Raw genomic sequence first — 19,311 nt, forward strand, 5'->3', positions numbered from 1 at the left:
AAGCTCAGAGCTAGCACTGATTCTGTATTATGCCAAGTTGTATAATTATTTCATTATATATTACAACGTAATAAAACAGCAATGAAATGCACAGTAAGTAAGGGCAATGTGCTTGAATCATCCTGAAACCATCCCCCCACTCCCAGTCCGTGGAAAAATTGTCTTCCACCAAACTGGTCCCTAGTACCAAGCAGCTCGGGGACCCACAGGGTGTTTTCTACTTCTGAAAGGCTGAGAAAGCTGTGGGACAGGACTGGCTTGGCCAGGGATGAGGACCAGCTGGAGGGCAGCTGTGCCATTGACCCTCCACCTGCCCACCAGGGATGCATTTCTCCGGCATCTCTTGCAGCCAGGAACCACCTCCGCTTGTCCACGGACAGACAGTGCGAAGAGCAGGCAGCCGAGAGGTGGAGAAAGGCAGGGGCCACAGCAAACTTCCCATTCCCTTGAGGACACAGGGTCAGGCCACTTATTCTGAAACTGGTTCTGTAACAGGACGATTTAGGAATGAATCGATACAGGCAACGTTTGGTGCCAGTTTGCAAATGAGTTTGGAAAACATTGTTTCACCTAATCGTTGCTGCCTATGTTGTGTAATGACTTTTACAACACGAAACTTACTTTATTACTGGCTGGAAATGAAGAAAGAAGACATAGAAAGTACTGAGCATGGAGGCATTTTGTGGTGGCTGCCAGCAGGCACCATGCGGCTGTGAAGGGCGAGTCGTACTCACTTTGCATCCGTGGTGGCCACGGTGTCTGCCCTGGGCTTTGCCCTCAGAAGTGCACTCCTCATTTTCATCTCTGCTGTGGAGGGGAGGAGAACGGGCGCCACGATGCAGAACAGCGACAGTCGCGGAGGGAGCATGGCTCCCGACGGCGCCTTCTTCTTCTGTCCAAACAGGAATTTCAGTTTTCCTTGAAACTGCATCGTCTGGTGTTTTAAAGATAGAGAGGAAGGTGTGTTCACAAAGTGCCCTGGCAAGGTGGTCACAGGATACAGAACTCAAGGATGTGACAGTGGCTGGAATTCGCAGGGAGGCAGCTCACCATGAGCAGCTAGGGACAGCAGAGCAGCAGCTGCCAAGCCTGCGACCCCGGGGCCTGCGCAGTGATTCGATGTGCTTGAGTCATCCTGAAACCATCCCCCACTCCCAGTTTCTCTGGAGTCGTGGCGACTGCCTTTGATTGACCGGTTCATTCCTGCGTGTGTGCTTGTGCACGTTCATGTGCACCACGCCATGCACAGGGGGGCATGAATTGCGCCTGCGGGACCTGCCACCCACCCACAGCCGGGCCAGCGGCCAACCCTCTGGCAGGAATTTGCAGGAGTGGATTATCTCCAAAGATTGTTTCAGCTTTAACAAGCCATTTACAAATTATGAATTCTTCACTTGTAATGACAAAATTTAGGCACAACTTGGTTTTATTTATCTAGGGTGTACAGTGTGATTTTAAAAACCAGCAAGTAACCTAGGAGTTTGTTATAAAAGAAAATAAAATATATCTCTACAAACGGAAGGCTGATGTATAATTTACTTGTTTACCAAAGGCCTTCAGGGGTACTGCCTTCTATGGAAGAATGACCCCACAATGTGGCTCCACCCTCTCTCTATCCTTATTTCATCCATCTATCTTTCCATCCATCCATCCATGTTTCCATCCATCCATTTCCCATCCATCTGTTCATCTTCCCATCCATTCATCCATCCACCCATCCATTCATCTATCCGTGTTTCCACCCATCCATCATATTCCCATCTACCATCCATCCATCCATCCATCCATCCATCATCTTCCCATCCATCCATGCACCCATCAATCTGTCCGTCTAGCCATCCATCCACCCATCCGTCTATTTATCCGTCCATCCATCCACCCACCCACCCACCCATCCATCCGTCCATCCATCCATCCGTCCATCCATCCACCTTTCCATTTGTCCATCTGTCCACCCACCCATCCATCTTCCCATTCATCCATCCATCCGTCCATCTATCCATCCATCATCTTCCCATCCATTCATCCGTCATCTTCCCATTCATCCATTCACTCATCCATCCATCCATTCATCTTCTCTATCCAACCATCCATCCATTCATCCATCTTTCCATCTGTCCATCCATCCATCCATCTTCCCATCTATCCAACCATCCATCCATCCATCTATCTTTCCATGTGTCCAGCCACCCATCCATCTTACCATCCATCCCTCCATCTTCTCATCCATCCATCCACTCATCCACTCATCCATCCATCCATCCATCCATCCATCCATCTATCCATCCATCATCTTCCCATCCATCTATCCATCCGTCATCTTCCCATTCATCCATTCACTCATCCATCCATCCATCCATCCATTCATCTATCTTTCCATCTGTCCATCCATCTATCCACCCATCCGTCCATCCATCTTCTCATCCATCCACCCACTCATCCACTCATCCATCCATCCATCCATCCATCCATCCATCCATCCATCCATCTATCTTTCCATCTGTCCATCCATCCATCCATCTATCTTTCCATCTGTCCATCCATCCACCCATCCATCTTCCCATCCATCCATCCATCCATCCATCCATCCATCCATCATCTTCCCATCCATCCATCCACCCATCCATCTTCTCATTCATCCATCCACTCATCCATCCATCCATCCATCCATCCATCCATCCATCCATCCATCTTCCTATCTATCCAACCATTCACCCATCCATTCATCCATCTTTCCATCTGTCCATGTATATATTAAAGAAATAATAAACACCTGCTGTGTAGCACTCACACGATTGGTGTGGGGGATTCAAGGCAGTGGTGTGCTGGAAAATGTTTAACATCTAGCTCTCCAGGGGGAAAACTTCCCAGATATGCAGTGTTTGCCAATTTCTTTAGTATAAATATTCCCAACACTGCTGACTTCAAGCTCCCCAGTTAATTTCAGCCGAATCTCAAAGACTACCATTTTCAGCTGGCCCTGTGGCATGAGGGAGCTTCCATGACACCCACATTGCCCAGACTGCACCACTTAGGGTGGAAGCTGGGAAGAGCTGTGAGGCCCTGCAGGGTCTTGGTATGTTCTCTGTCAATACAGGAGCCCTTTACGGTGCGGTGGATGAATGGATTTTAATGGGAAAACAGAATCAGACACTTATTCGTATAAATCTCATTGCAACATTTTAGCGTCAATCTAATTTCTCTGGCTTATTTCCTCCATTCAGTTCTTTGATAATTTCATTTTAGGCCGGGCGCGGTGGCTCAAACCTGTAATCCCAGCACTTTGGGAGGCCGAGACGGGCGGATCACAAGGTCAGGAGATCGAGACCATCCTGGCGAACATGGTGAAACCCCGTCTCTACTAAAAAATACAAAAATCTAGCCGGGCGTGGTGGCGGCGCCTGTAGTCCCAGCTACTCGGGAGGCTGAGGCAGGAGAATGGCGGGAACCCGGGAGGCGGAGCTTGCAGTGAGCTGAGATCTGGCCACTGCACTCCAGCCTGGGCGACAGAGCGAGACTCCGTCTCAAAAAAAAAAAAAAAAAAAAAAAAAAAAGATAATTTCATTTTAAACTATATTCCACTGGCTGCACAGTAAAATCCTTCCAATTTTGTGTCATCTATAAATAAGAGTTTTTAATTAACCAGGAATTGGTTATATAATTTTTAAAAATGAACAACATTCCTTAGCCAATAAAAGTAAGTATCCTAAGTTCCACAAAATATAGAACAAAATACCAACGGTGAAACCCCGTCTCTACTAAAAATACAAAAAAATTAGCCAGGCGTGGTGGCAGGTGCCTATACTCCCAGCTACTCGGGAGGCTGGGCTGAGGCAGGAGGATGGCATGAACCTGGGAGGTGGAGCTTGCAGTGAGCTGAGATCGCGCCACTGCACTCCAGCCTGGGCAACAGAGCGAGACTCTTGTCTCAAAAAAAAAAAAAAAAAACAAAAAAAAACAAAAAAAAACTTTATTGTCACTAGTTATCTAAATGAAAGCTGTGCCCTGGGGCATGTTTGTGGCAGCAGACCTAGGGCCTGTGGAGAGCTGGTCCTTCCACCAGGCACCCAGTGGATGGGAAAGAGACAGAAACAGGCAGACCCACAGGTGCCTCTGCTGTGGGGACGGTCTGCACCCGAGGTCCCCAGGAGGTCATGGGTCCACATATGGGTGGAAAGCTGAGCCCAAGGGGCCTGCCCAGCTAGGGTGCTGGGGTGAGACAACCTTGTGGCATTGAATTGCAGCCAGGAGACAGCAGGGGCCACCACTGGGCCTCTCAGGGGCTGTGACCCAGGGTTGACTGTGCTGCGACCCAGGGGAAGTACAGTGCCTCAGGGGTCTGAAAGGTGGGCAGGGGTCTGGGACAGGGTGGGAGGCCTTTGCCCTGACATGTCCAATGGGGAGGATTTCTCTGATTCAATGAGGAGCTGGAAGAAGAAATAGTCAAATAGCACAAGTGAAAATCCCAAGTATCTGTTTGCAAGAGAAGAGGGTGAAACCAAAAAGCTCGGCAGAAGCCGTGGGCTCAGCCACTCATGCCAGCCACAGCCAGAGGCTCTCCCAGCTTGCCAGCCCTTGGCAGAGGTGGGGCACATTTTAAAAAATATTTTAATAAGTTACAAATAAAGAAACTACTAGAGTACAAACCTACTGCAGTTTTACATTTTCATCGACCTGGCTTGTCCACCACAGCAGGCCTCACAGCTGACTCATCACGCATCCCCTCGCATCCTCAGAGCCGTCAAGGCCCCATACCATCCCAGCGTGCACAGAGCTCAGTGCCAGCCCTTGCCCCTCTACCAGGGACACGTGGGTTAATGCCCCCACCTCCTCTTGCCCTCTGTTTCCTTCCGCCCCAGGGCAGAATGCACCCCAGATGTCGGGAGCCCCCTGCCAGGAGCCCACACACTCACCAGGAAGCCTGAGGTGCTGTCCAGCAGGCAGCGCACACGGCAGGTGAAGCAGCGGGTCAGGAAGGCTGAGTACTCGGTCGGCGCGCCTGCTCCCCACTCCTGGGCCCGGAGCAGCCTCCCCAGGATGGCGTCATCTCCTGCAGACCACAGTGGCCAAGGGGCGTGGTGGTGGGAGAAGCCAAAACACACAGGTCACACGCACAACTGCATGTGCAGAGCACGCAACAAACACACCCATGGCTCTCATATGCAAGGTCACGTAAACCCTATCCCCGTGCGCTCCTCCTGCGCCCAGCATCCTCCTAGATGTCGCTCGGACAAATTTTGCCTTCACCATCCCTTGCCTTTAAAAACATCGTTTTTAGTACATGCGCATGCACGACGATGGACCGATGGTTTCATCTTGCTTGTTTTTAGCTTTATAAAAGGGTCTTCCATGTAGGTGCCTGGGCTTTGCTGTTTGATTTAAGGTCAATCATACTGTCACATGAGGTGGTGGTGGAAACTTTTCGTGAATTATTTTAGGCTTCTGTGGATATGTGCGAGAGAACCCAGGAGTCACCCTCTGCACAGGACCCCGGGCAGGTGTCGCCTCTCCTCAGAGCCCAGATGCAACTGTCCCAGCAGAGCCCCTGCCTGTCATTGCCTGTCAAGGAGCTCCACACCTGCCGGGTTCATCTTACCAGTCAGCGCCACAGGGAGGTTGGGGGCAAGCCCTGTGCCGAGGTCTTCTGTGAAAAGGGGCCACCGACTCTGAGGAGCAACCATCTTTCAGGGACTTTTATCGGATAACTCTAGTATGAAGCAAAGAAACTTCCTGGCAGACATGAGACTTGAGGGGAGTTTGCAAAACAAGAGGCCAGGACTGCAGCTCATGATGAGGTGACAAGAATGGCGGTGACCTCAAGCCTGGCAGAGCCCAGGCAAGCAACCAGGAGTGAAGCACACTGGAGCCACACGGAGCTGGTGCAGCCCAATCAGAGGATAATGAGGGACATAGGAGGAGGTCTCTGAAGAAAGGTGAGATGTGGCGCTGAGGTCAATGTGGAAGGCAAAGCACACCAAGAAGGCACGACAGGGTCATTTCCAGAGGCAGTGACGTGTTATGTGACCTGCTCTAGGTTTTGGTGACTCACTTGGACCCCAGACACCCACCTGTCTCCAAGGGCGGGGGCTGCCCACACACCACCTGGGGAGGGTCCATGGCCCAGTGGAGCTGCCGGCAGAAGTCCTGGCGGTCGTCCACGTGGATGTAGTCGTAAATGTTCTGGTGCATTACGTCTGTCTGAAATAGCGCAGCAAGGTTATTTCAGCCTTACCCCAAGTGGCTTTACACACTTTATCCCACTGATGAGTAACCGAAAAATTTCCACTCCACTTGTCTAAGCAAGTCACAGCCACAGGGAAAGAATCCCACTGAAAAGACAGCACTTGACCCCGGGCCCCCGCTCCCTCCTGGGAAGACGTCTGTCTGAGTTGCCTGGAGCACCTGCCCATCCTTCTGCCCACCAAGTGGTGCCCACATCCAGCCTTTGAGGGCAGGCGGGAGGCTAAGAGATGGGCATCTTCTGGGCCACAGACACCGTGGGGCTAAGACATCCACTTTCCTGTCGACTTAGACTCTTTGTGACTCCGTTTCCCATCACTTCACATCTTATGGTTGGTGATTTCCTCCTTCCTGACACCCAGGCCTCAACCTTCAACCACTTTCATGAAGTCTCAAGGACCAGTTCACAGGCCTCTCTTTAGTCCGCTCTCCTTCCACCTGCTCAGAAGCAAATCTGGGCCCTGACACAGAGGCTGACCCTCACAGGCACCCAGGGTCCATGTCCGGCGACAGAGGCTGACACTGTGTGCCACGAAGACTGACTTCAAGGGGGACCCAACTGTCACCACTGCCCGTGAGCGTGTCTGCGCCTGAGGAAGGCCGGCCATCCCACCACCCTCTGCCTTCTCCTAACTGAAGAAAGTCAGGCATCTGCACCTGCAGCCTGGCCCGCACACCCCCGCCCCGCCCCGCCCCCGAATAATTAACCCTGCCAGGGGCTGCTAGAACCTCAGGACTCTTTCAGGGTGACCTAATTCTAGGTGGCATTTGTTATCATGATAATAACCAAGCAGTTCTTCCTAACTGAGGGGAAGCTCCTTAAGAATCAAGACTTCAGAGGAACGTAATAAACTCACCCTAAAGGGACGAGCATCTTCAGGCAACCCAGTGGGAAGGACCCACGGAGCTCCCGGAACAAGAGGAGACACAGCCTCAGGAGGGCAGGGCGAGGCCCTCACTCAAGGGCCTGGACTCCAACCGCCTGTGCCTCTGCAGTTCCCTTCTGAGAATGCGCTGTCACGGCGAGGCGTACAGAGGAACAGAGACCCCTCGAGGTGAAAGGGGCCGCGCCAGCCTCCCCCCAGCGCACTCCTAGGGGCTCTGCCTTCCGTGCCTTCCTAAGGACTGGTAACTGGAGGGTAACCTAGGCCAAAAAGCGCCCAATCACAAACACACAGTTGGGTGAGTCACCTTCAAGAAAACACCTCGCGGGACCCCACCCAGATGAGGCCACAGGGCGCCGCCGGCACCCGCAAGGCTGTTTCTGCCTCTGAGTCGGGCGCCCTCCGTGTGGGGGCTGGTTCTGCACCGCGCACTCCACGTGGAGGGAGGGCCCCGCCAGCATCCCCCTGCCCGCATCGCGACCGTGAGGGCAGCTGCTGAACTGCGGGATGGGCGCTGTGGACAAGGAGGGGGCTCCTGACTGGCACAGCCGGGCGCCAGCCGCAGCCTCCCGGAGGGGGGGGGAAGCTCCTCTTCCAGTTAAGGCTGGAACACTCCAGCGGCTGCACCTTCTGGCCAGTGTTTGTCCTTTTCCTCTTTATCTTTTAGTCACTGGTGGATACGCCATGCTTCTTGCTACGGTTTCAACTTTCCAGGTCCTGAACCATAAGAAGGACCATCTTGTATATTTCAGGTGTTCAGCGGGGCCGGCGTGTGTGGTGTGTGTGGGTGGGTGGCTGCCTGCGTGAGTGCGTGCGTGCGTGGGTGCGTGCATGGGCGCGTGCGTGCGTGGGTGCGTGCCCGGGTGCCTCCGTGGGCGCGTGCCTGCGGCCAGACGTGTCTCTTTCTGGAATCCCCACTCAGCGGTCCAGCTGCCTTGCCCAGTCCTTTGTGGGCCGCCTTTCATGCAAGGTGTCCCGCTGCCATCCTGCCCTCCTGATGGACACCACGAGGCCCAACCCATCTGTCCTCTCTGCGTGGGGAGGGCTTTTTTCCTGAGAAAATCTTTCCTCATAGATCTCGCTCTGCTCTGTTATCTTCTGGAAACTTCCATCATGCCCTGAAGCTGTCTGTGGTGTGAATCAGGGCTCAAGACCGGCTTCCTCCTGCAGGGATGCGGCCTCCATTCAGCTGCGAATGCCCCTGCAGCCAGTGTCTGGTGAGGGCGGGGGTCGCCCCTCCTTTGCTGGAGGGAGTCTGCACTCCTCCCAGCCTCAGGGCTCCCTCTTTCTCCTTGACTTCTGTTACCAGGGGAGTGTCTTCGAAGGGCTCTGTTAACAGGGGCTAGGAAGCAATGCTGGGTTTAGGCTTCCATCCCATCCTGTTCTACAAAAACAGGATTTCCCAAATCCGGGACTTCACAGCTCTCTTATCATCAAGTAGCCACAGCTTCTCCTTTAGTGTTCACTCCGGATACTGGAATATTTTGCAGTCAAAACCCGCTTCTCCTCCAGGAACTGCACCGTTCCGCCGCTCTATGGCGGCAGCCTCAGGGCCCCTCAGAGGGAGCTTAGCTACATAACCACCATGGTGTCCCCTACAGCGGCGTTGCCTCTCGTGTTTCCGCAGGGTCTCCAGGCTGAAGGATGCAGTGTGAGAAGTTTAACAAATACACATCCACATCCCGATGGCCAGAAAAGGGGATCCACAAGGAACGTTTCAGAGTTCTTATCCAAACCACTCTACCTCCCAATTCCACATCTTCAAATCCACGTTCCACCCGGGCATATGTAACACAAAACCAAGGAAACAAAGACCCAGGTTTCTTTCCCCTTCTGAATTAGAGATCTTACGACGTTTGTTTCACAGCTTATGGAAAATGGTGTGGGGACACTTCCGGTAAATGGGGTTGGCAACGAACAGAAACACCAACCCCATCAGCTCTTGCCGGCCAGCCTGTTGGTCCCCTGCAGTAAGAGCCGGGCACCTTGGAGGGCCCCGGCTCTGCCAGGACAATGGGAAACACGGCTCCAAACACTCCTGTGTGAGCTCTGACACATTGTAGTGCCAGCTTTTTAAAACTGAAACGCAGAGGAACCAGTGTCCAGAGGCAACCGACATTCCCCTTGCACTTGCTGCCATCCCTAGTTTCTTCATTTATAAATGCTGCTTAAAAGACTAAAACTCCCAACCAGGCACAGTGGTTCATGCCTGTAATCCCAACACTTTGGGAGGCCAAGGTGAGCGGATCACTTGAGGTTGGGAATTCAAGACCAGCCTGGCCAACATTGTGAAGCCCTGTCTCTACTAAAAATACAAAAATTAGCCAGGTCTGGTGGCACACACCTGTAATCTCAGCTACTCAGGAGGCTGAAGCAGGAGACTTGCTTGAACCAAGGAGGCAGAGGTTGCAGTGAGTCAAGATTGTGCCGCTGCGCTCCAGCCTGGACGACAGAGCAAGACTCTGTCTCAAAAAAACAAAAAAGAAAAAAAAATTCCCATTCCTTTTAAAAAATAGATGCTTGCCCTCAGCCCCAATGGCCACAGGCAAAGACTTATTTCCCACTAGAAGAGAGAGACTCCTTCATCTTTGTGGTCACGGTCAGGGTGAGGCACACGAGGTCATCTGCAACCATGGTCACGTGGCTGGCAGCTGCTGCTTACCTGGAGCTCTCACTCCCTGCATGTTGGGAATCTGGCTTTGTCATGGCAAGGCCTGGTGCCCCAAGCCCGGCGGTCCTGGGACTTCTCCAACTCACCAGTCACCAAGGCCTGGGCTTGCATCAGAGGCACATGGCAGTGCTGGAGGCCTGGGTGCACCTGCTGCATGGGCACCCGGCTGTCCTCACAGTAGCTGGTGCTGCACCAGATCATGAGGCCCTGCATCTTCCGGAGCTCGCTCTCTCTCCAGTTCTTCACCACGGAGTGCGCCGCCTCCTGCACCGGAGCAGCCGCAGCCCTGCCCTGGCCACCCCACGCTGCCCCACACCGAAATGCTCCTTGCATTAGTTTCCACAAGCAACCCTGAGCTTTGTAGGCCCCTGGAAGGTGAACCCCCAGCACCCTCCCTGAGCAGCCCCAGGCCTGCCCGAGTGCCTCATCCATCATCTCCAACCCCGCAGTCAGGTAACGAAAGGGGAATTCAACAAGTGAGAAAGGGCTGCTGCTCAAGACAGGCGCGTGTAGCAGAGCGGGAAAGAGTTCTCCAACTGAGGCAAATCTGAAGACAGGGTGAAATGTAAATCCTGTTTAGGCTGAGGAAACAAAGTTCTGTGTTTTAATCATCAGTGTGGCATGTCTGCCCTAAGTCTGTCTTAATCTTTTAAAGTCTGATTCCTACAAAGTGACATCAAGATACACGCTGGGAGAAGTGGGAGGGGGAGAGCACGACATTAAAATTATCCAAATCGTACAAAAACAAACCCTCCTTTCATCAAGTAAAGACAGTCTTTATTTTAGCTTTACACCACCACTTAGGGAGTTTAGAATAAAATCATTTCCAATTTTAATATGCTGCTCACTCTAGCAGCTAACATTTTTACCTTTTTGTGCAAAAGCTTGCACACGTCAGCTAACCATGCCTGTGGGATTCTAACTGCTCTGATTGACGAGCTCTAATGTTTGAGAGAACGAACAACTTATTGAATCAACAAATGTCAATGGCAACTAAAATATACACCTAAAGCCATTTATTCCTCACTAAGCTTGCTGAGCTTGAAGACACTGAAATCATGCACTCACGCTGTGACTGGGAATAATTGGTTCCTGACTTTTTGTAAAGCATTTTGCGCAATAAACTCACACAAGCACAAAGCTGTTCTAATATTTTCATGAGATATTTTGCATAAACTAGAGGCAATGCCTGATTTAATGGCATTTGGAACCAATTTCCTCATAATCAAGGCGAAACTTTTTTTTTTTTTTTTTAACTTATGCTTGGGGGAAAATGACCAAGCGCCAAGAAAACAGAAAGCCCAATTAGCAAAAGTTCTGACCTGGAATCAGAGCTGCTCTGTACAGCACCTGCCCCTGTCCCCAGAGCCGAACCCCGGAGTGAGACCATCGAGCCATGGCTAAAGGCAGCGGCTCTAGGTGCGACTGGAGAACTCAGGGCAGCTCAGGATGCAGTGACTAGAGCTGACGGTGATTCTGAGCATGCAAAAGGCAGAGCAAGGGGCCATCTCTAGACTCAGGCCCTGCACACACAGACCACGCCGAAGCTGCTCTGCTGAGGTTGACAGAGTCACTGAGCCACACCCTCGTGTCTGCCCACGTCCTGTCCTTCGAGTGCTCCCCTGTTCAGTGAAGGATGCACCAAGGCCCAGCAAATGCATACGGACCCACTCCACAGCTCTCCGCCTGTAAAGGAAGCATCCCCCGGGCAGCTCTATGGGACTGGAGCACAGAAGATGGAGATGAAGAGGATGCCGGGTGGCCACCCAGATGCTCGTGCCATCTGTGGGAATGAGGGACCCGCCAGCCGTCACTCCAGGTCCCCTCTCATAGGGCACGTCAGGAGATGAAAGTCCCCAACTACAGACTCCAGGGCACACTCAGCAAAGCCTGTAGTCACGCGGTGTCAACAGCAGCCGCCTAGAGTGATGTCCCTCTGTGGTGGGAGACGCAGCGCCACGCACCAGGGCTTTTTCCAGCACTCCCCTGCTCAGTGGCCCTGTGGTCTGGCCACAGCCTGGCAGGCAGACACCGCTGCTGGCCATGGTGTGGGCACAGGAAATGAGGCTCAGGGCCATTGAGGTCGCTGCTGGGACAGCAGAGCTGTGTCTCCACCCGGTACTGCGTTCCCAACAGGACAGTGGCCTGGACACCCCTTGGCAGCCATGCCCACTGCACGGTGCTTCCTCTCCCTGCACACAGCCGTGTCCCCCTGCGTCCTCCACCAGGGCCGGCCCAGGTGTGCTGACGAGCTGCACCTTCACGTGGACGCTGGGGGAGAGGCCATCAGGAGGAGGCATCCAGTGTGCAGAGAGAGCTGTGGTGCAGAAAACAAGCTCACTGCAATGAGCCCGGCGGTCACGCGGTCCCTGCAGTTCACAGGGAGACCGGCCTGGGCTCAGGGGCGGGAGGTTGGACTTAGGGGCAGACTAGAAGAGCTGCTTTGCAGAGTCACCAGCAAGGCAGCAGCGACTTCAGCTGTGGGGAAATTCAGAATCCTGGCTCTCATGGAAACTGGATAGAACTCTGTGCAGCCTCAGGGCCTGGGCAGACATGAATTCTAATGACTTGTCAGGGACTAGTATGGGTGAGTGGGGCGGTTCGTGGCTTCCACTGACTGCTGCCCTGCACAGCCCCTAGGCTTCCCACCTGACCGGGGGGAATGGAGCCCCTAGGCTTCCCACCTGACCGGGGGAATGGAGCCCCTAGGCTTCCCACCTGACCGGGGGGGAATGGAGCCCCTAGGCTTCCCACCTGACCAGAAGATTCAGCCCTAGGCTTCCCACCTGACCGGGGCGGGGGGGGAATGGAGCCCCTAGGCTTCCCACCTGACCGTGAGGGGGAATGGAGCCCCTAGGCTTCCCACCGGACTGGAGGGGGGGAATGGAGCCCCTAGGCTTCCCACCGGACCGGGGGGGGGGGAAATGGAGCCCCTAGGCTTCCCACCGGACCAGGAGATTCAGCCCCTAGGCTTCCCACCGGACCAGGGAGATTTTTCACTTTAATCACCCCATGTGCTGCCTCTCGCTCAGCGTGAATGCTGGATCTGGGACCATTTCCTCACAGGCAGAGGTGCTGGGCACTGCAGGAGGCAGGGCTTCCCCTGGGGCCTCCCACTCCACTGGTGTGCACCCCGCAGTGTCACAGCTTCCTCCAGCACCCAGCGGCCTCCAGGTGCGCATCTCACCTGGGTCCCAAAGGGAAGCTTCCTACCAGCCAGCCCTGGCCTGAACATCTTGGGAACTTCTCCACTGCCCAGGTCATGGCCCCACCCTGTGCCACCGTGGGTCTGGCTCTCAGCCTCAGTGGAGCTGGGGTTTCCAAGACGGCCCCTGCCTGGGCCCTGTGCACACTGCTGCCCTTCTGTTGCTGTATCTGTGTCCTCAGAGTCCTTTTAGTCCTTTGTTGCTGAGCTAGTGCTACTGGTTAACACTTCCTTACGCTAAACCCATCGTAAGTCTTTCTATAAAACTGTTCAAATTTCTGCACAGTTTCTGTCTCCAGACTGAACTACTCTCTATTTTTCAAAGTTTTGTTTTGATCTTTCTCAAACATGTCTGTTCTTTTTTTCATCATATGCTGTGCTTTCTTTATACTGCTGCTTTTATCTTTTATTGTTTTAAATCTGTTTGTTTGCCAGTTTCCTTTGGACGGCTTTGTTCCTTAAGTTCTTCCAGGAATCAGGGTTTGTTTACCTGTCTGCTGGCTCCTGCTCACCATCTATGGCTTCCTTGGGTTTATTACTTGCACCGTGAGCTCATCTGCAGGGTGGGCATGTTTGTGGGAGTGGCTTGTGAAAGTGCAGATAAAGGGCCCCATTTTTGCTTCTTTGGGTTCTCCAGTCATCTCATCAGTCTGCAGTATGCCTGAGATCCAGATCCTGGGAGTCCTTGCCGTGCAGTGGGAGAAATCTTAATTCTACAACCAGCATCTGATTTTCCGTGAGGGACCCCAGCTCCTTTCCAGACAGAAAAACAGCTCCCTTGCTCCCCTCCTGGCTTCGAGTCAGATTTGTTTGTTTGTCTGTTTGTTTGTTTGTTTGAGACGGAGTCTCTCTCTGTCACCCAGGCTGGAGTGCAGTGGCTCGATCTCACCTCACTGCAAACCTCTGCTTCCCGGGTTCACGCTATTCTCCTGCCTCAGCCTCCCTAGTAGCTGGGACTACAGGTGGCTGCCACCACGCCTGGCTAATTTTTGTATTTTTAGTAGAGACAGAGTTTCATCATGTTGGCCAGGCTGGTCTCGATCTCCTGACCTGGTGATCCACCCGCCTCGGCCTCCCAAAGTGCTGGGATTATAGGCGTGAGTCCCTGCGCCTGACCGGGTGGGATTTTTTATCGCACCTTTTCCTGGGTGAGTTGCCCTTCCAGGGCTCGGTATCTGACGAGGCCTCAACCCCATTCTCGGCCTGGAAGTCTGGAGTCATCCACCTGGGGCTGACCGGGCAGCATTCCAAGCGAACCACTCGCACGTCAGGAAGGGCATTTCCAGAACAAGCTGTGTCCTGAGTGCACCGGGAAGACGTTAAGACGTTGACTGGGAGTGGATGAATGGGATGGCGCTGGTGGGGCAGGGGACCTAGCAGAGTGCCCGAGCCAGAGGAGACCATGCCGCTGTCCGGGCGCCGCGGCTCCCTTAGACCAGAACACCCCGACACTGAGCGGCCTCACACCGAGACCCCGAACCCAGGCTGGGAGAAACACTGCCCTGGACGAAGCTGGAGTGCGGAGATCTTTATCTGATACGAGTTCAGTGACAGGAAAAACCCAACTTTAGACATTTGTCAAACCTTGAAGACAACAAACATTTACGAAGGGAAGAGAACCCAGCACTTAACAGACTGGAGGGCTATTCTGGTTTCATTTACCTGATGGAAGCCCAGATAGTCCACGATCGTTGCTGACGCATAAAATATCGTCCCTTCTGCACTCACGACCAGAGCAAAGCCATTAAGAGACTAGAAGAAAAAACAAAAAAAAAATCAAATTGGCTCAACGAAAATGAAAAAGTGCAAGCATCATTTGCTTAAATTTTCAACAATATTCTTCTGTTTTGTAGTCCATATTCATAACCTCTAGAAACGCCCACTTTTTGTTTATTTGTTACCATTTTGTCACAGGCTCCAAGTTAACAGGCAACATGAGAAGGTAGCCATGGTTTACACGGCCCCTTTTCTAATAAACATAAAATTATGTGTTATAAAATATGCAGCTTGTCTTGGCGCGACAGTGAGACTTGGTACCTAAGACAAGGCAGGAGCTCTCCATTTTCCTCTGCAGACGTTTCCGCCCATGTACCTTCTTCTACACACTGTCTGGAATACCCTTTGCTTTTCTGAGGATTTTTATTATGAAAAATGTTGAACTCCATCGACCAGCCTGGCTAACATGGTGAAACCCCATCTCTACTAAAAGTACAAAAATTAGCTGGGTGTGGTGGTGCACACCTGTAATCCCAGCTACTTGGAAGGCTGAGGGAGGAGAATTGCTTGAACCCGGGAGGTGGAGGTTGCAGTGAGCCGAGGTCACGCCACTGCCCTACAGCCTGCACAATGGAGTGAGACTCTGTCTCAAAAAAAAAGAGAGAGAAAAATATTGAACTCCATCAGGTGTTTTTCTGCATCTACTGAAACAATCACAATTTTTATTTTGTGTGTGATTGATAGATTTTCTGATGGTGCATCATTCTTGTACTTTATGAGGTAAGCTTCTTTGATCATGACTTTTTAATATGCTCTTGGAATTGATTAACCTCACTTAGGGGTTATCCATCTATGTTTAAACTTGGCCTATAGTTTCTCTGTGTATTTTGCACACGGTATACACAACCATCAAGACATGAGTCGCTCCTGCCCCTTTCCTTCCATTCTCTGGACCCACTTAAGATGAGGGTGATGTGCTTCTGGAAGGCCTGGTCCACCTCACTCTGAAGACCCTCTAGTGTGGGCACATTTTGCGGAGATGGTAGATGAAACGGGGCAGATTTTAACACCACGTTGATTTATTTATTGTTATACTGTATGCAAGTTCTTTATTTTTTCTTACATTAACTATGGCATCTTAAAATACTTTCTAGAAACTCATTTCATTTTGATATTAAATTCAGCCGTGTATGTTATTCACAATATTTGTATGATTATTACATCTTAGTTACAGCCGTAATTATTGTGGGATTTTGGAGGGAACAGATGGAGAAGGCAAGGATGTGGCTGTGCTGTGCTTGATGTGACGTTTTCCTTTATTTGAGAAGCCAGCCCCACCCTGCAGCAGCTTCCCGGGGCCGTCACTGGTGAGGATGCGGGAAAGACGGTGGCCTCTGAGCCGCAGGATCTGTCCACGGCAGCAACGGCCGCTGGCACCGAGCAAGCACAGGCTACCAGGTGGAATGTCTCGCCCAGTCTCACATCCTGCGCGAGGCAGGGGCGAGGGGCAGAGTCACCTGGACACGGCTTCATAAACGTTTCCATCTGTGTCTTTAAAACACAGACATTCGGAGACTCCCATGATGTTTGTGGCTATCAGCCGTATATTACACACCAATTTCCTCAAATCGGGACCATGCTGGGTACTTTTGTTTTCCTTTCTTTTTCTGAAATCTTTGCCAATTTGAAAACAGATATATTATTTTTGAAAAGAGATAAATTATTTTACCGTTATAGTTTTCATTTCTTTGATTACTAATGAGATTGAAACACATTTCCTACCTTCACTGGTAACCTGTATTTCTTCTTTGGTAAACTGCCCTATGTATGTCACGTGCTAATTTTTCTATTAGGGTTTATAAATATCAATTTCTAAGAGCTTTTGAAATACCGGTATTGAAGACTCCCAGGCAGCCAAGGATAATGGCAGTTACCTAAATCCAAATCCCCCCCACATTCCACAAAATGATGGAGAATGGTAAGAACAAGTGCGGCTACACAGACCCAAAACTGCATCAGAATGAGGACACAGGAAGTGTCACAAACTTCCAATTGCAGAAGAGTCAGCATCAAATCCCAGTGAGCTTAAAATGACTCTTTCAAAAGTATGTAGTCCCTCCTCAGGAAACTAGAGAGAGCAGAGTCAGTTAAATCTAAGGTAAGGAAAAGGGAAGAAAAAATAAAGGTAAGAGTCAAAAATCCATGAAAATGGCTTAGAACAGTCAAATAATAGAGACCATTAACAGAGCCAAAACTCGAATTTTTGAAAATTTTGAAAAGATTAATAAAACGGATAATCTGCTAGCAAGACTCACCAAGAAAAAAAACAAATCACTGACACCAGGAGTTTAAAAGTACATCACTACAGGTCCTACAAATATTAAAAGGATAGTAGGAAAATACTAAAAATGATAGTTAATACATTAAACAATTTAAGTGAAACAGGAAACACTCCTTGAAATATGCAAATTAACAAAAGTGATAGAAGAATTAAACTAAACTAGAAAAACTAAACTAGAAAAACTAAACTAGAAACTAAAGTTTCTAGAAAACTAAACTAGAAAAACTAAATAACCTAATATCTATTAAATATCTATTAAATAAATTGAATTTCTAATCAAAACTTTCCCACAAAGAAAACTCCAGGCCCCAATCAAAAAACATAAAATACCTAGGAATAAATCTAATAAAAGATGTGCAAGGCTGGTATACGGAAAACAATGCAACATCACTGAGAAAATACCTGAATAAACTAAGAGATATATGGTGTTCCTGGACTGAAAGGCTCAGTGTAGTTAGGATTGTCCTGTCTCCCTAAATTGATCTGTAGATATAATGCAATCCCAATCATAATTTTAAAGGTTTTTTTTTTTCTTTTTATAGAAAGTGGCAAGCTGATTCTCAAATTTTTATGGCTGGGCGTGGTGGCTCATGCTTGTAATCCCAGCACCTTGGGCGGCCAAGGTGAGAGAATTGCTTGAGCCCAACAGTTCAAGACCAGCCTGGGCAGCATAGTGAGACCCCATCTCCACAAAAAACAAACAACAAAAACTTTAAAAACTAGCTGGGCATAGTGGTGCACACCTGTAGTCCCAGCTACTTGGGAGGCTGAGGTGGGAGGATTGCTTGAGCCTGGGAAATTGAGGTTGCAGTGAGTTGAGATCACACCACTGCAGTCCAGCCTGGGTGACAGAGTGAGACTCTGTCTCTACAATAATAAAATAATAAAATAGTTATGGAATTGCAAAAGAACTAGCCTTGCTAAAGAAATCCTGTTAAAAAAAAGAACAAAATTGTGGAAATTATTTTGACTTCATGGCTTCCTATAAAGCTCTGGTCAGCAGGACAAGGTCAGGCTAGACACGCTGACCCTCAGCCAAGGCACTAGGTCAGTCAGTGGGGAAGGAAGGTCTGAAACAGCGTGGCTGGGACAGCTGGAGATTCGTACGGAAAAATGAACCCCGACTCCTATCTCATGCCACACACACACAAATTAACTCAAGACCTATGACAGACACAAACACAAAGCCCAGAACCACAAAGCTTCCAGAAGAAACCCAGGAAATGCCCTCACGAGTTTGAGGTCGGTGGATCTGGGTAGGATACAAAAACCCTAACCCGTAAAGAAAAAACTTGATAAATTGGGCTTTATTTTAAAATGTCTGTAAAAAATGAAGAGATAAGCCACAGAGAAAAAATATGCACAGCACATTGATAAAGGACTTTATCCAGAATCTATAAGAACTGCTACAAATCAACAATTAAAAAAGAAAAAGTTAAACAATGGGACAAATGTTTGCACAGACACTTTACCAAAGAGACAGAGTAACACCCACACCATACACATGAAAATGCACTGAGCATCCTCAGCCACCAGGGACGTGCAAGTTAAAGCCTCATCGAGATGCTGCTCCACACTCCAGGGCGGCCACTGTCAGAAAGACTGACAGCACGCAATACTGGTAAGGGCGAGAGTGTGACTGGTGGGAATGTAAAATGCTACAGTCACTTTGGAAAACTGTCCTGCTGTTTCTCCTAAAGGCAAGTGTACATCTGCCCTACAACCCAGAAGTTCCAGCCTTAGTATTTCATCAAGGGAAATGGGCACGTTCACAAAAAGCCTGGAACAAGGATGTTCACAGTGGCCTTGATCATAATAATCAAAAGCTAGAAATATAGCTAGTTTATTTCTAGCAACTATCAAATGGATAATGGATAATGGATAAATGAATTGCAGAATAATTATAAAATGGAATACTGTTACACAATTAAAAGATTTTTAAACCTACTGATTATGCAAAAACATTGATGAATCGCAAAAACACTACGTTAAATAAAAATCAGATGCAAGTGTTCATTAACTTAAGAGTCTATTTATATGACACCTAAGAACAGGCCAAACTAATCTACAGTAATAAATATTAGAAAGTGGTTCCCTGGGTGTGGCAGAGGGCAAGTGATTGAATAAAAGTGGGAGAAAGACCTATATACAAATACATTTGAAAACCTAAAGTATGTATTTCCCTAGGAAAACATAGTTTATAAAAATTGACTCCATTAGAGACAGCAAGCTTAAAAGATCAACTCCTGTAGAA

The 19,311-nt window shown here is 50.0% G+C and overlaps 2 protein-coding genes across 2 annotated transcripts in view; both read right to left on the minus strand.

Annotated features, from left to right (window-relative positions):
* Positions 1-756, minus strand: part of EXOC3 (exocyst complex component 3) — a 39,206-nt gene extending 38,450 nt beyond the window's left edge. Inside the window, exon 1 of the mRNA XM_073014876.1 lies at positions 735-756. The gene's annotated coding sequence lies outside the window, so the exon portion shown is untranslated. The remainder of the gene's footprint in view (positions 1-734) is intronic.
* AHRR (aryl hydrocarbon receptor repressor) overlaps positions 1-19,311 on the minus strand; it is a 110,222-nt gene that overhangs the window by 9,148 nt on the left and 81,763 nt on the right. The window contains exons 5-8 of the mRNA XM_007961068.3: positions 14,663-14,752; positions 6,069-6,198; positions 4,914-5,050; positions 735-934 (exon numbers count right to left, since the gene is read on the minus strand). Of these exons, the coding sequence (XP_007959259.2) occupies positions 735-934; positions 4,914-5,050; positions 6,069-6,198; positions 14,663-14,752 (557 nt within the window). The remainder of the gene's footprint in view (positions 1-734; positions 935-4,913; positions 5,051-6,068; positions 6,199-14,662; positions 14,753-19,311) is intronic.

The sequence above is a fragment of the Chlorocebus sabaeus genome, chromosome 4 (genome assembly GCF_047675955.1).
Source record: "Chlorocebus sabaeus isolate Y175 chromosome 4, mChlSab1.0.hap1, whole genome shotgun sequence".
NCBI lineage: Eukaryota > Metazoa > Chordata > Mammalia > Primates > Cercopithecidae > Chlorocebus > Chlorocebus sabaeus.